At 42.9% G+C, this 16,395-nt stretch overlaps 1 protein-coding gene across 1 annotated transcript; it reads right to left on the bottom strand.

Annotated features, from left to right (window-relative positions):
- Positions 1-76: 76 nt before the first annotated feature.
- On the bottom strand, positions 77-11,477 carry SNTN (sentan, cilia apical structure protein). Its single transcript, XM_044302275.1, is given in 5 exon segments — positions 77-742; positions 5,630-5,725; positions 5,727-5,770; positions 6,935-6,975; positions 11,352-11,477. Coding segments are annotated over 5 exon segments (351 nt in total). The 5' UTR covers positions 11,363-11,477; the 3' UTR covers positions 77-583.
- Positions 11,478-16,395: the final 4,918 nt, after the last annotated feature.

Raw genomic sequence — 16,395 nt, 5'->3', positions numbered from 1 at the left:
ACATAGATGTTACCTTTTCTAATACCTTGTCAATACTGTAACATATACAAATTTGCATAGAATAGACAATCAAAGTTTAATAATAATTGGGTGTCCAATCTTCATCTGAGTGGCTGTGCCTGGTTTTGTGGCTTATCCTATCCAAGTGAATGGGTTCATCTGCCATGCCAGGCACAGCTGCTCCTTTGGACATTGTGCTGTGTCCATGTAAACCATGAAGGGGATTGCCACAGCCTCTTCATCATCCTGATCATCAGGGGGGGGGGGTCCATGAGGTCAGACCCACATCACAAAAGCATTGATGATAGACCATTAATGTCATCGTCCTGGAGAACCCTTTCTATGACATTTAATAGATGCCATCAGTGTCCCTCCAGGGTTTGTATAAAAACCAGATGGCACAACCTGACCTCAGGACATACACGGACATTTTGACATTTTTTGGAATCGTGTTTGGAATAACTGACCGCAATGATTTCACAATAATATTTTGACATCAAGGTCTGGAAAAGCACGTGGGTTAGGTGTCTGGTGGGGCAATGGTGGTGTTGCCATGATCGGTTGGCGCCCAAGGTCTCCAGCTTTATTTGGTATTCTTTGTTTGGCGGATTTCATTGAAGAGGTCAGACATTAGAGTCACGCTGAGCAGTAGAATCATGAAATCTTCAAAGTCCATTTGTCCCTTTTCATCTTCTTCTAGATCTCTCATGAGCTCTTTGTATTTTGGTTTTGTTTCTTGACCCTGTTATGAAAGCAGATTTTGTATGAATTTCTGTTATTTTATCTGAAATTAGTAGTTTTTGATAAAAGTAAAAGTCAATTAAACGGACTCATCTGTTGTCCGCATGTACCTTGGTTCAGCGTAAGTGGCTGTAGCTAGTCAAATGATGGCAATGATGGCAGCAGCAGGAGAGGAGTGTGTTGATCAAATGGTAGAAAGTGACCTTTTCCTTATGTTATTATGTTTTCTTATGTAATTATGCTAGCAAAGGCAAGTGCTGAACACTTGGGGAAGCAGAACCGAATGGGTGGCAGAAAGGTCTTTTGTACATTCAATTGGATATATGAATGAGGATGGAAGTCAAGTGATGAGCTGGAGAATCTGCTGGTCTACTACAGATGCCTGGTGGCAGGGTGGCCAGCCCCCGCTGTATATTGATAACTGCATGTCTGCATAGGGGATAAAGTCAAAAGGAAAAGGGAATATGTACATTGAAGGATTGCAGGGTGGTCGTTACAATGCCAACAAGCAGTGTATAATGTGATGAAAAAAATGAATCCAGCCAGCAGAGGAGGCAATATGTTGCAAGAAAAAGTATGTGAACCCTTTGGAATTTTATGGATTTCTGCACAAATTGGTCATAAAATGTGATCTGATCTTCATCTAAGTCACAACAATAGACAATCACAGTCTGCTTAAACTAATAACACACAAAGAATTAAATGTTACCATGTTTTTATTGAACACGCCATGTAAACATTCACAGTGCAGGTGGAAAAAGTATGTGAACCCCTAGACTAATGACATCTCCAAGAGCTAATTGGAGTAAGGTGTCAGCCAACTGGAGTCCAATCAATGAGATGAGATTGGAGGTGTTGGTTACAGCTGCCCTGCCCTATAAAAACACACACCATTTCTGGGTTTGCTTTTCACAAGAAGCATTGCCTGATGTGAATGATGCCTCGCACTAAAGAGCTCTCAGAAGACCTACGATTAAGAATTGTTGACTTGCATAAAGCTGGAAAGGGTTATAAAAGTATCTCCAAAAGCCTTGCTGTTCATCAGTCCACGGTAAGACAAATAGTCTATAAATGGAGAAAGTTCAGCACTGCTGCTACTCTCCCTAGGAGTGGCCGTCCTGTAAAGATGACTGTAAGAACACAGCGCAGACTGCTCAATGAGGTGAAGAAGAATCCTAGAGTGTCAGCTAAAGACTTACAAAAGTCTCTGGCATATGGTAACATCACTGTTAGCGAATCTACGATACGTAAAATACTAAACAAGAATGGATTTTATGGGAGGAAACCACAGAGGAAGCCACTGCTGTCCAAAAAAAAACGTTTACAGTTTGCACAAGAGCACCTGGATGTTCCACAGCAGAACTGGCTAAATATTCTGTGGACAGATGAAACCAAAGTGGAGTTGGTTGGAAGAAACACACAACACTATGTGTGGAGAAAGAGGCACAGCACACCAACCTCAAAACCTCATCCCAACTGTGAAGTATGGTGGTGGGGGCATCATGGTTAGGGGCTGTATTGCTGCGCCAGGGCCTGGACGGATTGCTATCATCAAAGGAAAAATGAATTCCCAAGTTTATCAAGACATTTTGCAGGAGAACTTAAGGCCACCTGTCCACCAGCTGACGCTCAACAGAAGATGGGTGTTGCAACAGGACAACGACCCAAAGCATAGAAGTAAACAACAGAATGGCTTAAACAGAAGAAAATACGCCTTCTGGAGTGGCCCAGTCAGAGTCCTGACCTCAACCCGATTGAGATGCTGTGGCATGACCTCAAGAAAGCGATTCACACCAGACATCCCAAGAATATTGCTGGACTGAAACAGTTCTGTAAAGAGGAATGGTCAAGAATTACTCCTGAGCGTTGTGCACGTCTGATCTGCAACTACAGGAAACGTTTGGTTGAAGTTATTGCTGCCAAAGGAGGTTCAACCAGTTATTAAATCCAAGGGTTCACATACTTTTTCCACCTGCACTGTGAATGTTTACATGGTGTGTTCAATAAAAACATGGTAACATTTAATTATTTGTGTGTTATTAGTTAAGCAGACTGTGATTGTCTATTGTTGTGACTTAGATGAAGATCAGATCACATTTTATGACCAATTTGTGCAGAGATCCATATCATTCCAAAGGGTTCACATACTTTTTCTTGCAACTGTATGATAAATAACCGCAATTTGGAGTGGCAGGCAAAGGGGTGGTGAGGGGTGTAGAACAATTAAAGGGGTTGTCTCACTTCAGAAAATAGCATTTATTATGTAGTGAAAGTGAATACAAGGCACTTACTAATGTATTGTGATTGTCCATATTGCCTCCTCTGCTGACTGGATTCATTTTTCCATCACATTATACACTGCTTGTTGCCATGGTCACGACCACCCTGCAATCCTTCAATGGTGGTCATGCTTGCACACTATAGAAAAAAGCATCATCTTATGTGCGCTCCCATGGTCCCGGCCACCAGAGAGGCCAGTGCTTTTCCTATAGTGCGCAAGCACGGCCACCGCTAATGGATTTTAGGGTGGTTGTGACCATTGAAATGAGCACTTCCTGAATTTTATGGTGGCCGTTATGGCACATAACAGGTAGCATTTAGTGTTAGGTTCCCGTCTTACAGAGATCACCTTGATGTTTGGCAGATGGGCCCAAATAATTTTGTACAAATGCATTTGCCAAGAATCTCAAATTAATAAAATAAGCGCAGTATTTCCTATTTCTATGGCATTATTGTGTATTTATTCGGTTTGCAGAGTGCTGTTGCATTGTATTTTTTTCTTCATGAAAATGAGCAGTGTTTAAAGTGATTGAAAAATTAATCGAGCCAGCAAAGGAAGCAATATGGATACTAACAATACATTAGTAAGTGCCTTGTATAAACTTTCTCTACATGATAAATGCCACTTGCTGAAGTAAGACAACCCCCTTAACTTTGGGGATCACGAGTTGGAGGGTGAACTCATTTGGATGCATTGGCAAATCAATTTTCCAGATTTAAAATTAAAGATGAGCAGATTTACTGGAAAAATAAGCAAAAAATATTCTCTGATTGTATTCTATGGACTAGAAATTCGTGAAAAATTTACTGAAAATGTACTGAAGACTACTCCGTGGAATGGGTCATCAGAATCTGATCAGCGGTGGTGAGGGGATGCTCCAGGCATCCCCACTGATCAGCTATTTAGAGAGGCCGGAGCCCTTCCTAGGCCAGTGACATCATGTTCATTGTTCACGTGGCCTAGGTGCAGCTCAGTCCTATACCAGTGAATGGGACCAAACTGTGATACCAAGCACAGCCACTATACAATGTACGGCGCTGTGCTCAATAAGCTGTGAGAAGACTCATAAGAGCGTTGCAGTCTCCTCAAACAGCTGATCGTCGGGGGTCCTGGGTGTTGTACCCCCACGAGCAGATACTGATGACCGATCCCGAGGATAGGTTATCAGTATAAAACACTCAGACAACCCCTTTGATTACCATGGGAAATATCTGGCACTATGGCACATACCAACTGGTAATCCAGTAGTATCTGCACTCAATCCCAGTGGTACATAAGAGTACTGTGCTCAGTCTCTCTAGTCACGTTCTGTCCAGTCCCAGACTGACTTAGCACACATTGGTTATTTACTTACCTGTAGGCACCAGGGTCACCTGGATCCTGGTGCCTAAGGGTCCATTCACACATCCGTAAGGGTTCTGCGGATCCGCAAGACACGGACACTGGCAATGTGCATTCCACAATTTGCGGACTGCACATTGCCGGCACTATAATAGAAAATGCCTAATCTTGTCCGCAATTGCGGACAAGCATAGGACATGTTCTATTTTTTTTTGCGGAAACTGAAGCATGGATGCAGAAGTGCGGATCCGCAAATGCGGATGCGGACAGCACATTCCGGCTGAATGGGTCTGCACCCGTTCCGCAAAATTGTGGAACGGATGCGTACCCATTTTGCGGACGTGTGAATGGACCCTAAGGGACTTCCCAGAGGTCCCTCTGCTACATAAGAAGGCACTAATATTATAAATGGTGCATGGTGGGTAGAGTCCCTGTTAAAGGGCTTCTGTCACCCCACTAAACCTTTTTTTTTTTTTTTTTTGTTTACTTATAATCCCTATAGTGCGATTTCTGCCTACATAAGCTAAATAATCATTTCTGTTCAGTAGAATTTGTTAAAAACGTAATTTTAAAATATGCAAATTACCTTGCTATCAGCAAGTAGGGCGGCTACTTGCTGGTAGCAGCCGCATCCTCCGATCCTAAAGACGCCCCCTCCACATTGTGATTGACAGGGCCAGGGAGCGGGATCGTCCTCTGCTGGCCCTGTTTGAATTCAAAATATCGCGCCTGCGCCGTACCTGTCTTCAATCGGCGCAGGCGCACTGAGAGGCGGCCGCTCGCTCAGCCGCTCCATCCTCAATGCGCCTGCGCCGGGTGTAGATGTGGCGTCATCGGCGCAGGTGCATTGAGGATGGAGCGGCCGAGCGAGCGGCCGCCTCTCAGTGCGCCTGCGCCGATTGAAGACAGGTACGGCGCAGGCGCGATATTTTGAATTCAAACAGGGCCAGCAGAGGACGATCCCGCTCCCTGGCCCTGTCAATCAACATGCGGAGGGGGCGTCTTTAGGATCGGAGGATGCGGCTGCTACAAGCAAGTAGCCGCCCTACTTGCTGGTAGCAAGGTAATTTGCATATTTTAAAATTACGTTTTTAACAAATTCTACTGGACCGAAATGATTATTTAGCTTATGTAGGCAGAAATCGCACTATAGGGATTTTAGGTAAACCAAAAAAAAAAAAAGGTTTAGTGGGGTGACAGAAGCCCTTTAAAGGTTGTGTCTTGGGGCCCAGTCGCTTCATGTTACACCTCTACCCCACTACTTACCTGTGTAAAGTTCTGGAAGTGCACGTGCAACAAGTCTTTGACTTCTGCCTTGCTAACTTTCCCATCATTGTCTGCATATAGATTGTACACGAGGACAGGCACTGGCAATGGCTTTCTCTAGTTCGGAGCCTTTCCCCAGAGCTAAACAGTAGAGAATAGGAGACAATGGGAAACTATTTTTAATCTTTGTACGGCAGAATTGTTACATAATATATCATTATTTCCAAAATCTGTCAATCAGCTTGTATTAATTATGCAGCAGTCACAATGCGAAGATCTTGTGTCATGTGACTCGATGCACTGTGCATTAAATAATTACATTGTGTACAAAAAAGCTTCTTTTGTTGAAAAGTTATAAAATAACTTACTTTCTGATTATTTTATTCAGAAAGACAATAGATGACCTTGAGAGGTATGTCGACTTTTGCAATCAATTATGCTTTTTCTGCTCAAGTGTAGGTAAGCGAACATGAAGCAACTTTACCACTTGACTTAATTAAAAATCTCCTATACTGAACTTTGTGTCTCCTTGGCGACAGACTACAAACAAGCCTTGAATGTAGTCTAAGGGCTTATTCAGACCACCGTATGAATGGGTCCGCATATGTTCCGCAATTTTGCGTAACAGTTGCGGACCCTTTTCAATGGGGCTACAAAAGATGCGGACAGCTGTCCGCATCCGTGCTTCCGTTCCGTGGCTCCGCAAAAAAGATAGAGCATGTCCTATTCTTGACTGCAATTGCGGACAAGAATAGGCATTTATATCATAGGACTGTCAATGTGCAGTTCCTTAAAATGCGGAGCACACACAAGCCGGTATACGTGTTTTGCTGATACGCAATTTGTGGACTGCAAAACACATGCAGCCTTCTGAATGAGCCCTAATCCTTCCCCATCCATCTGGCCTCAGCTCTTGCTGATCTAATGCACCTAGAAGAGAGGGCAAGATTAGGCTACGCACAGGATATGTTTGTGGTCTGTAACCATGGAGACACGTAGGTGCTGCTATACACAAAACGGTGCAATGGTTTAATTCAAGACGATTTGTAAAGTTGCTTTATTTTTATGTTAGGTGCGTTGGAGGAATTATTTATGTATTTATTTATTTATTTTTATTTTTTGCACAAGTCTATATATCCTGGGTTTAAAAACAAATCCAGTAGATTAAATCCAATCGGTAGAAGAGATAGCAATAAACAAAGGACCCTGGTAGGATTCCCATCGATGCACTCATATATAAGCAGTTTCCTGACATTGCTGATCTTTGTAGCATTGGGCATATGAAACAGAAAGAAGTAGTTTTACCTTTAATAGAAGACAGTTGCTTGGAGATTGGAATGGTATTGCTGCCGTAAAACAAAAGCAGAATTTGTACAGCGTTTACTTTCAAAGTAGAAAGAACCGTGATGCATGTTTTTACAGTATGTATTCTGCTTGCATGCAGCCACCCCTGGGCTTCACTCCTGTAACCCATGATGGGAGAGTTCTGTGGACAGGGCCAGAGCCATTCCTCTCCCTGGCGCATGAGCAGGCGGATTCAGGAGTTTGCAAATGCGCTAAGGAGACGAATAGTTCTGGCCCTGAAACTTGGTAAGAGACATGACATGACCGGAAACTTGGTAAGAGACATGACATCGGCTGAAGCAGAATTTTCAGTAGAGGAGCTTCGTGTGACTGGGTTCCTGATCCATGCAACTTCGAGACGATAAGCATATTAGAATTTTTCTTCCCCGGGCAAGATATGAGTAATTAAAGGGCATCTGTCAGCAGATTTGCACAAACCATGTCCCATTATTTCAAAAATTGAATGGACTTTTCCAACATCCAAGCAGATTTGTACCTATGAAACTATCTGACCTGTTACATTTGCGCTTGGCAGCTGAAGACATCTGTGTTGGTCCCATGTTCATATGTGCCTGCATTGCTGAGAAAAATTTAATTTTAATATATGCATATTAGCCTCTAGGAGCAATGGGGGTGTTGCCGTTACACCTAGAGGCTCAGCTCTCTCCGCTGGATGTTGGAAAAGCCCTTTAAAATTTTGCAATAACAGGACAAGGGTTGGGAACCTCTCTGGAGGACATAGATATAATTATTCCCAAGTAATTCAAAGAACACTGAATCTAGAAATGATTGATTAAAGTAAACAAGAAATAAGCGCGGTCCACACCCCTCAGTGCACTGAAGCCCCCCTTCACATTTCATAAAGAATAAAAGTATTTTTTATTCGAGAACACTGCAACCGATGTTCTCAAGACAGGTATCATTTGAATCAGCAGGGTCAACCCCACCAGGTAGGTTTATTGGGGTTGCTCTTGCTGAAAAATGCTCTTTAAAGGGAGTCTGTCACCTCCATATGGCCATATACAGCACTTACATGGCTCTGTAGCACACCTATACAGGATTGTAACGGTACCTTTGTCTTTGTCTTTAGACTTGCACTAGCAGGAAAAACGAAGTTGAATTCATATGCAAATGAGCACTCGCAAGTGCCCAGGGGCGGCGTTCAGTGTGTAGGTGCCCAGGCTGCTCTGCCTTCTTCTCACTTTACTCCTCCCAGTCTTTGCCTTTGCCCGCCCTCCAAGTCCGGACCTATCAATGAGGCAAGAGACTTGGAGGGGGCGGGCAAAGGAAGAGGCTGGGGAGGAGTAAAGTGAGAAGAAGGCAGAGCAGCCTGGGCACTTACACACTGAACTCCTCCCCTGGGCACTTGCGAGTGCTCATTTGCATATATATTAAACTTCGTTTTTCCTGCTGGTGCAAGTCTAAAGACAAAGACAAAGGTACTGTTACAATCCTGTATAGGTGTGCTATAGAGCCATGTAAGCGCTGTATATGGCCATATGGAGGTGACAGACTCCCTTTAACAATATTTTTGTCATATTGCAGATATGACACAGCAGGGAGGCTCCTGCTCCAGCCACTTGCTCACACAGCTTATCACTAGAACAGTAAGGAGGTGGAGAGGGGACATGGCTACTTTATATATATACACTGTATCTGAGTTTTAGCTGTAATAAAAAAGTAAAAAAACAAGGAAAAGGAGGATATATTTGTTTTAAACTTCTTTTTTTGCATTTTCTTTGTTTAGTTTCCCTTTGATGGAGCCATACGTTGTCTTACATCTCTATCTGCAGGTATAACATTTACAGGCATTACTATTGGTTTGGATCTGTTAATAGTTAAACCAGAAACCAGATTATATTTCCAGAAAGCAGTTTATTATTGGCATCGCCTCTGTGCACATTCTAGAAGATTCCTCCATACAAATTCTATGTATATTTCTTCTATAACATTTTTCCCACAATGGCTATAAACCATCACACCATACTCAGTAGAATTTTAGATTCTGTTTTGCAAATCTCTTTTATATTAATATTAAACATGATACACTGACTTACTCTGCAGACCTCAGTTTAATTAGCCAGTGCAGCATGGTGCCTGAAGACGGAGGTCAGCACTCATATTCACTTTTTATTTTTGCCGAAATATGATTGTACTCTTGCCTACACTTATTTACTATAGTCATCGGGGGCCACCTTAAAGGGGTTATTCCATGAGTATTGTAAAAAATTAAAAACAGACATCATATAATACACGGCAATCTCAGCCCTAGGTAAGTTAGTTGACAACTGGCTTAACCCTTTGAGGACCATAAGATTACCGTCATCAATATAAAAATAATTATATTTTTTTCCATTTAAGAATGTATTTGAACAATAAATAAAACCATTTCCATACTTGTGTCATTTTTGGGGGAGGAGTTATGACACGGGACAAATGTGACTTTTTACATTACTTTCAATGGAAGGCCAAAAGAAGCTAATTTTTTTTTGTTACAGCAACTGAAGTTCGTACACTTCAGTTGCTGTAACTAAGCCATTTCATGAAACAACTGGCAAAAAGCTAGATCCATTTGTTGATAAGAACTAATATTTTGACTCAAACAAAAAAATAAGTATATTAAGTTCTTAATCAGACGATACAGGCAATTAAAAACATGGGACAAATACGTCCCTTGGTCCTCAAAGGGAGGGAACCTGTCACCAGTGTTATGGTGTCCTAACTAAGGGCAACATAAATAAGTGACTGATTCTCTTAGCAAAATGCTGGGTCACTTTCTTTAATTGACCCAGTCAATCTGCCAACATCTTGTATTGAAAAGCTCCAGCTGATAATGATGAGTCCTGAATATTCATGAGCTCCTGACTCTCCCCGCCCACCTGCTGCTGAATGACAGTTTGTTTCCATATGAACCAGCAGCAGGTGGGCAGGGGAGTGGCTATAGCTCTGAATTAAATATACGCTGGACTCACTGACATCACGCTGGACTCAAATCAGCTCATTAGCATGCGGCATGTGGCATCTTTGTGTGTATATTATGAGGTAACCATCTGTCACACCAGTAAGTGAATACATCTAAGGCACTTTTTAGTAGTTAATGATTGTATATAATTAGTTAGATTATAATCAAATATCCACATGACAGGTTCCCTTTAAATCATACATCCCTCTGGGGATGTCCTTAGAGGGATTGTCCAGGATTTCACTATCGATGGCCTGATTGTTAGGAGACTGACAAACCACACCCCCACCCATCATCTGAATTGGAGAAACTCTTACACTGGAAGTCAATACCAGAACTCCACAGCTCTATTCATTGTATATTGGACAGAACTGGTTCCTGCAGAGCTGCTCAGGTTCTCTTCAACTGGAGCAGTTACTAGCCCCGTCTGCTACACCATGGACAGAGTTCAGTAGATCCAGCGTTGAAGCTATCCGAAGCAGCTGATTGCTGGACCCCACCGGTCAGATATTGAAAGGGTCGAATTGGCCATAGACCTTACAGGGAAATTTCCTGGTGGGCTGACGCCCAGGGGGGAGAAGTTTTGGGGATGTATTTTGTGATGGACTGTGGTATTTAGCTCTGTTTGGGCGGTATAATGTGCCGCAATATGGTATTGCCGACCCTGCCTTCCATCAATTTGGACCTGACTAGAAAATGGGGCCACTTTTAGTATTTTTTCCAGGACCACTTTAAGTTCCCAGACTGTCCCTGGACATTGATAGCATATCCTGAGGGGAGGCCATCAATTGTGAAAACCTGGAAAACCCCTTTAAGACATTTGAGACTTTTAAATGGCAAATCTGCCTATTTATACAGACAGACATCCCTGACCTGGTAACAAAGCATAACCGGTCTACTTTACCATTCAGGAGCCTAAGAAAGCTGAGGGGCCACCTTTCCAGACATGGAATAAACTAATAAATAGCTAACAATAAAAATAAAAAATGTAGGACAAATCTCAACTTTTTTGTAATTTCTGCATCACTTTTTTGACATATGGAAGCTTTGCTGCCATGGACTTGAATGGAACTTCTACACATTGAACTGGATGTAAATATTGGTTGACGTCTCCCCTGCCGGCTGCCCCACCCATGAGTATATGTCCTACCAGCAACCCCCCAACTCCCACCCCAAGAACATAACCATAGGGAGTGCAGAGGAGGCCCTGGTGCCTAAGCCCAAAAAGTACTGAGACCGGTATAAATGACAGTAATAGGTGGTGGTAGGGGGCATTACCCATTTGGTTCTGCCCCCCTCCCCCAACTATCTAATAAAAGATTAGTTCCAACTGCTCCTTTAAGTAATCCAAACATAAAGGGGACGCCTCACAGCACAGAATGAGAGCGACACCCTCAGAATTAACCCCTTTATTACCTCTTTGGCATTTTCAGTGCAGGCTGAAGTTCTGTTCTGGGATCTAAAGCAAATTGTTGCAATCACTAATGGAATAAGTCATGAATGATCCCCGGATCCCGGAGGTTTGTTTCTTCTTTTTTTTTCTTTTATTAGTTTTTTGTTGGCGTGGTAACTTTGCTAAGCAACTGCTGCATGAAACCGTGACCGGGCGGAGCGCACAGCGTTACGTCTATTTACTTTCATGGCCGCCCTGTATAAAGATAAGCTAACAATGCAGTTACACAATCCTCAGCCACCGAGTGCTACCTACAACTCACCTGTGATTATATTCTGTGCAGAGACATGGTGCTGACGGGAAATCTATCTATCTAATCTATTTAATACAGAGTCAGCTTGAAAAGGGTCTTATGTACAGACTGAAACATTGCATAATCAAATCTGAAGGACATTTAACACTGGGTACACTTGGAATTACCCTTTATGCCTTGATGCAGAACAAAGAATGAACATTATGTACTGATTACATTCAGAGTTATTATTTATGTTTTTGATCTTCACACACTGATTATTTACTTTAATTTGTTTTAATAAAATTTCACTTATTGTGGATTCGCAGGATTGTGCCATGGGTTTTTTAGACTATTCACAGGATAGGTTATCAATATCTGTTCTCTCCACCCCACCAATCTGTTCTCTGCACCCCACCAATCTGTTATCTGCACTCCACCAATCTGTTATCTGCACCCCACCAATCTGTTATCTGCACCCCACCAATCTGTTATCTGCACCCCACCAATCTGTTCTCTGCACCCCACCAATCTGTTCTCTGCACCCCACCAATCTGTTATCTGCACCCCACCAATCTGTTCTCTGCACCCCACCAATCTGTTCTCTGCACCCCACCAATCTGTTCTCTGCACCCCACCAATCTGTTCTCTGGACCCCACCAATCTGTTCTCTGCACCCCACCAATCTGTCCTCTGCACCCCACCAATCTGTTCTCTGCACCCCACCAATCTGTTCTCTGCACCCCACCAATCTGTTATCTGCACACCACCAATCTGTTCTCTGCACCCCACCAATCTGTTATCTGCACACCACCAATCTGCTATCTGCACCCCACCAATCTGCTATCTGCACCCCACCAATCTGCTATCTGCACACCACCAATCAGCTGTTGGAAGGGGCCACAGAGCTTGGGCAAGTGATGAACGTGAAGCCTCCTCTTTGGTCTCATTAGTCGGTCACACAACCTTTGTGAAACTCAGTCCTATTCAAGTGAAAGGTATTAATATGTAATACCAAGCACAGCAACTTTACAACGTATGGCGCTGTGCTTAGTATGCTATGGACAGGCTACAGCGCACCGCGGAGGCCCCTCCAAAAAACAGATCAGCGGAGGTGCCAAGAGTCATAACCGCATTAGGCCTCATGCACACTACAGTATTTTTTTGCGGTCCGCAAAAAGGGGTTCCGTTGTTCCGTGATCCGTGTCCGTTTTTAGTTCCGGGTGTCTTCCTTTATTTTTGGAGGATCTCCAGACATGAAGGAAAGTAAAAAAAAAATCTAAGTTTAGTTTTCCATGCAAATGATAGGAAAAAAACTGACGTGGACGCGTGGACGGATGACAATCTTGTGTGCATCCGTGTTTTTTCACGGACCCATTGACTTAAATGGGTCCGCGAACCGTTGTCCGTGAAGAAAATAGGACAGGTCATATTTTTTTCACGGACTGGAAACACGGATCACGGACGCGGGTGACAAACAGTGCATTAGCTGAGTTTTCCACAGACCCATTGAAAGTCAATGGGTCCGCAGAAATTCACGGAAAACGGGAACAACGGACACGGGACACAACAACGGTCGTGTGCATGAGGCCTTAATCAGATATTGATAACCTATCATAATTACCCTTTCAGTCATGAGAAAAGAGGACCCTGGTCCCGTGTCCCCCATTTGAATGGAGTGGCAGTTGAATATGTGGGCTCCTGCTTCATTCAAGCTCTATAGTCGAGTCCATCAGTCCCATAGAGTTTGAATGGAGCAGCAGTGCTCATAACAAACCACCACTCCATTCAAGTAGGAAACACAGGACCCTGTTCTACTGATCAGTGGTGGGCCTAGTGGTAGGGCCCCCAGAGATCAGACACTTATCACCTATTAAACCCTAAATACATTGCAATCACTATCATCAATGCAAGGTCCAGGCTAAGAAGGGCTCACCATAGGACCAGCAGATCCTTGCTGGGTTAAAGCGTACCTGAGTTTTGAAAAACAGTTTGCATAATAGCTGTGCTTCTTTGTAAAATCACAACTGTGAAGGCATAGGTCTTTTTTGGGCTTCCTTATTATTCCCGGATACAGCTGCACAGCCAGATGCATTTCACTCAGAAGCAGGAGGTGTCTAGAACCACAGGAGATGGTTAAACATGGGTAGAGTTGAGCAACCTGCTGACTTTTTCCGTGGAAAACCTGCAGAAATTTTAAGAAATTAAATAATGAATCCAAAAACAGTAAAGCAAAGTGTTTGAAAAGTTACTTCACTCTTCATCTAAACTTTAAAGTAGAATTACACTTTACAGCAAAAACGTTATTGAGAACGCGACCTTTGAGGTCATGTCATATTTGTGTCACCGACGATGCGAAGATTCATTAACTTCTATGGGTCAGAACATTCTAAAATTAGCTATGTGTATGAGGGAAATATGTCGCGTAGTCTTTCTAATTACAAATTGCCTTCCTTTTCCCTCTACCACGGAGCCCATTTGAGCCGCACACAGATGGCTGGCGGATGAAATGCTCTCCTACTAAAGCTGGCTGACCCTGGTGGGTATTAATGAATTGGGAGGTTCACGTTCCCCACATTGTCTCTCTTTATTGTCAGAGCATCTTTAATTTGCCATCTGACAGTGTCATTACTCAGATAATTGAGAAGTATTACATGAAGTTTAAACTGTATATTCCCCTTCTAGTCTCCAGCCGAATGTAAAATTACATACTATCCCGGTGACAAGGCAAGCACCTACGTATTACTGGTGTCCATCAACGCAAAGACCTTAATTAGTGGTGATGCAAACGATTGTTATTTTCACATAATCACTCATCTGACAGCACAAAATACATTGATTTCCGCCGGTTAAAAATATTCTCTCCATCTGTTCTACTTTCAGTGTGTAGAACAACAAGGATGCAATTTTCTGGTGCGGTGGACACCAGCAATGGACGTTGGCTGGTATCACCCTTGAAGGGATATAGTAAAACATTTCTTTAATGGGTCTATTCAGAGCACTACAAGTTTTTTTGAATTTATACTTTCTAGAAATCTAGTAAAAATGACCCTGGATGTGTTTGACTATGCTCACGCCCAATTCTGGACGGCATTGGCTTCTCGTGGACAACCTATGCTTGTTCCTAACCATGCTACTTTTTGCTGCCTTTGAAGATCTCCTGCCTTTCATTGACAATCCATATATCAAGATCAAGTCTACTGTCCTAAAAACAGCTGATCTGGTATCTTACTACCTGCAGTGTACAGTACAGAAGAAACAATAGATCAAAATGTTTTCATGTCTTGGGGTCAAGAGAACTTGGGCTTTTTCCCTCAGAACCAACCACATTACAGGGAGGTTGCTCTACTACCTTTGAATGGAGGGGTCATGTGTCTTATTCTGTAAATATATTTCAGATTACCTCTGCCTTTTTTTTTTTTTTACATAAAGGTGTACTGAAGAGAACATCAGTGATGATCCATTAGATGGCTGCATGTAAATACTGAGGTCTCCTTCACTGATGAGCAGGCACTTGCCGGGATGGAACGCTTCCTTCCTGACAATCTGATAAATTGTCCCATGTAAAGGGACCTTTACTTCTTATTTAAAGCAGACCTGTCACGAATCAAAGGCTGGATATTGATCTGATTATAGATACGGTCAGGACAGACTGCTGTGCACTGATCAAATAGAAAAAGTCCTTAGTGGTTTCCTGAGTCCTGGATTAGAAAAACATGGCTGCTTTCCTCCATAAACAGAACCACACCTGTCTTTAGGTTGCGTTCAGGATTGCAGCTATGTCCCTTTGAATCCAATGCAGCTAAAGTGCAACACCAGAAACAACCCATGGACGGGGGTGGTGCCATTTTTAGAAGAAAGCAGCCATGTTTTTTTCTATTCCTGGACAACCCCTTTAATTATTACATTGGGAGAAACACTGTGGAGGGTGGATACCCCTTGTAAAATGAAAATGGTCTACAACCATATCAGCTTGGATTGTCCTCCACCTGTGATGAGCTGTTTCCTTGTCCATCACCTTCACACTTCGTTTCCCAGGTTCCACACAGCTTGGATTACCAGATTTCTCTATTGTCAGCATTATAACATATGAATGCTAGGTCTTTACTAAAAAAAATAATGGAGCACTCCAGGATATTTAGTTTTTGGGAAATATTCCAAAAATGTAATTTGCTCCCAGGTCACTTACATCCAGACATTTTGAATCTTTACATCATGGGCAGTGTGTCATGTGATCCCTGTTGGTCTACAGTTTGCTCTCCTGTGTAGATAGGAGGTCAGTCTCACCTGTGTGGCTGAATTCCTGTGAATTTCGTCATTTCCTATCAAAGCCCCTTGACAGCTCTCAAGATGCCTACTCACCCAGCTCTACCCTCTATGTCCCTCTGTACAGTATGTCCCTTCATGTATGGCTCTGACTAGAATGTAGGGGCTTCTAGGAGAATCCCCCATAGGCACATCATCATAAGCCACTTTGCCCACTAACAGCATACTCACATGCCATGTCCACCTAACCCAACAATGCTCACCCTAAACCTCAGAAAATACACACAACATAGAACTGCTTAAAACTCACAGAACTCTAAAATGTAGCATATTCCTAGTTACTTCTTTTCACCACCCACTGTCCGTGCGTCACGTGACTTCCTCATATTGACTTTATCATGTGATGTCATACCGCCCGGGAAACCACACACTCTAACCTTTACACTCCATCTATGGAGTGCTGTTGAAGACATTTTATGCTATATCTTAGAAAGCATCAGTGCGGGTGT

Source organism: Bufo gargarizans, chromosome 7 (genome assembly GCF_014858855.1).
Source record: "Bufo gargarizans isolate SCDJY-AF-19 chromosome 7, ASM1485885v1, whole genome shotgun sequence".
Lineage (NCBI taxonomy): Eukaryota > Metazoa > Chordata > Amphibia > Anura > Bufonidae > Bufo > Bufo gargarizans.
The sequence above is the reverse complement of the archived record's forward strand: the minus strand, read 5'-3'. Positions and strand labels throughout refer to the sequence as shown.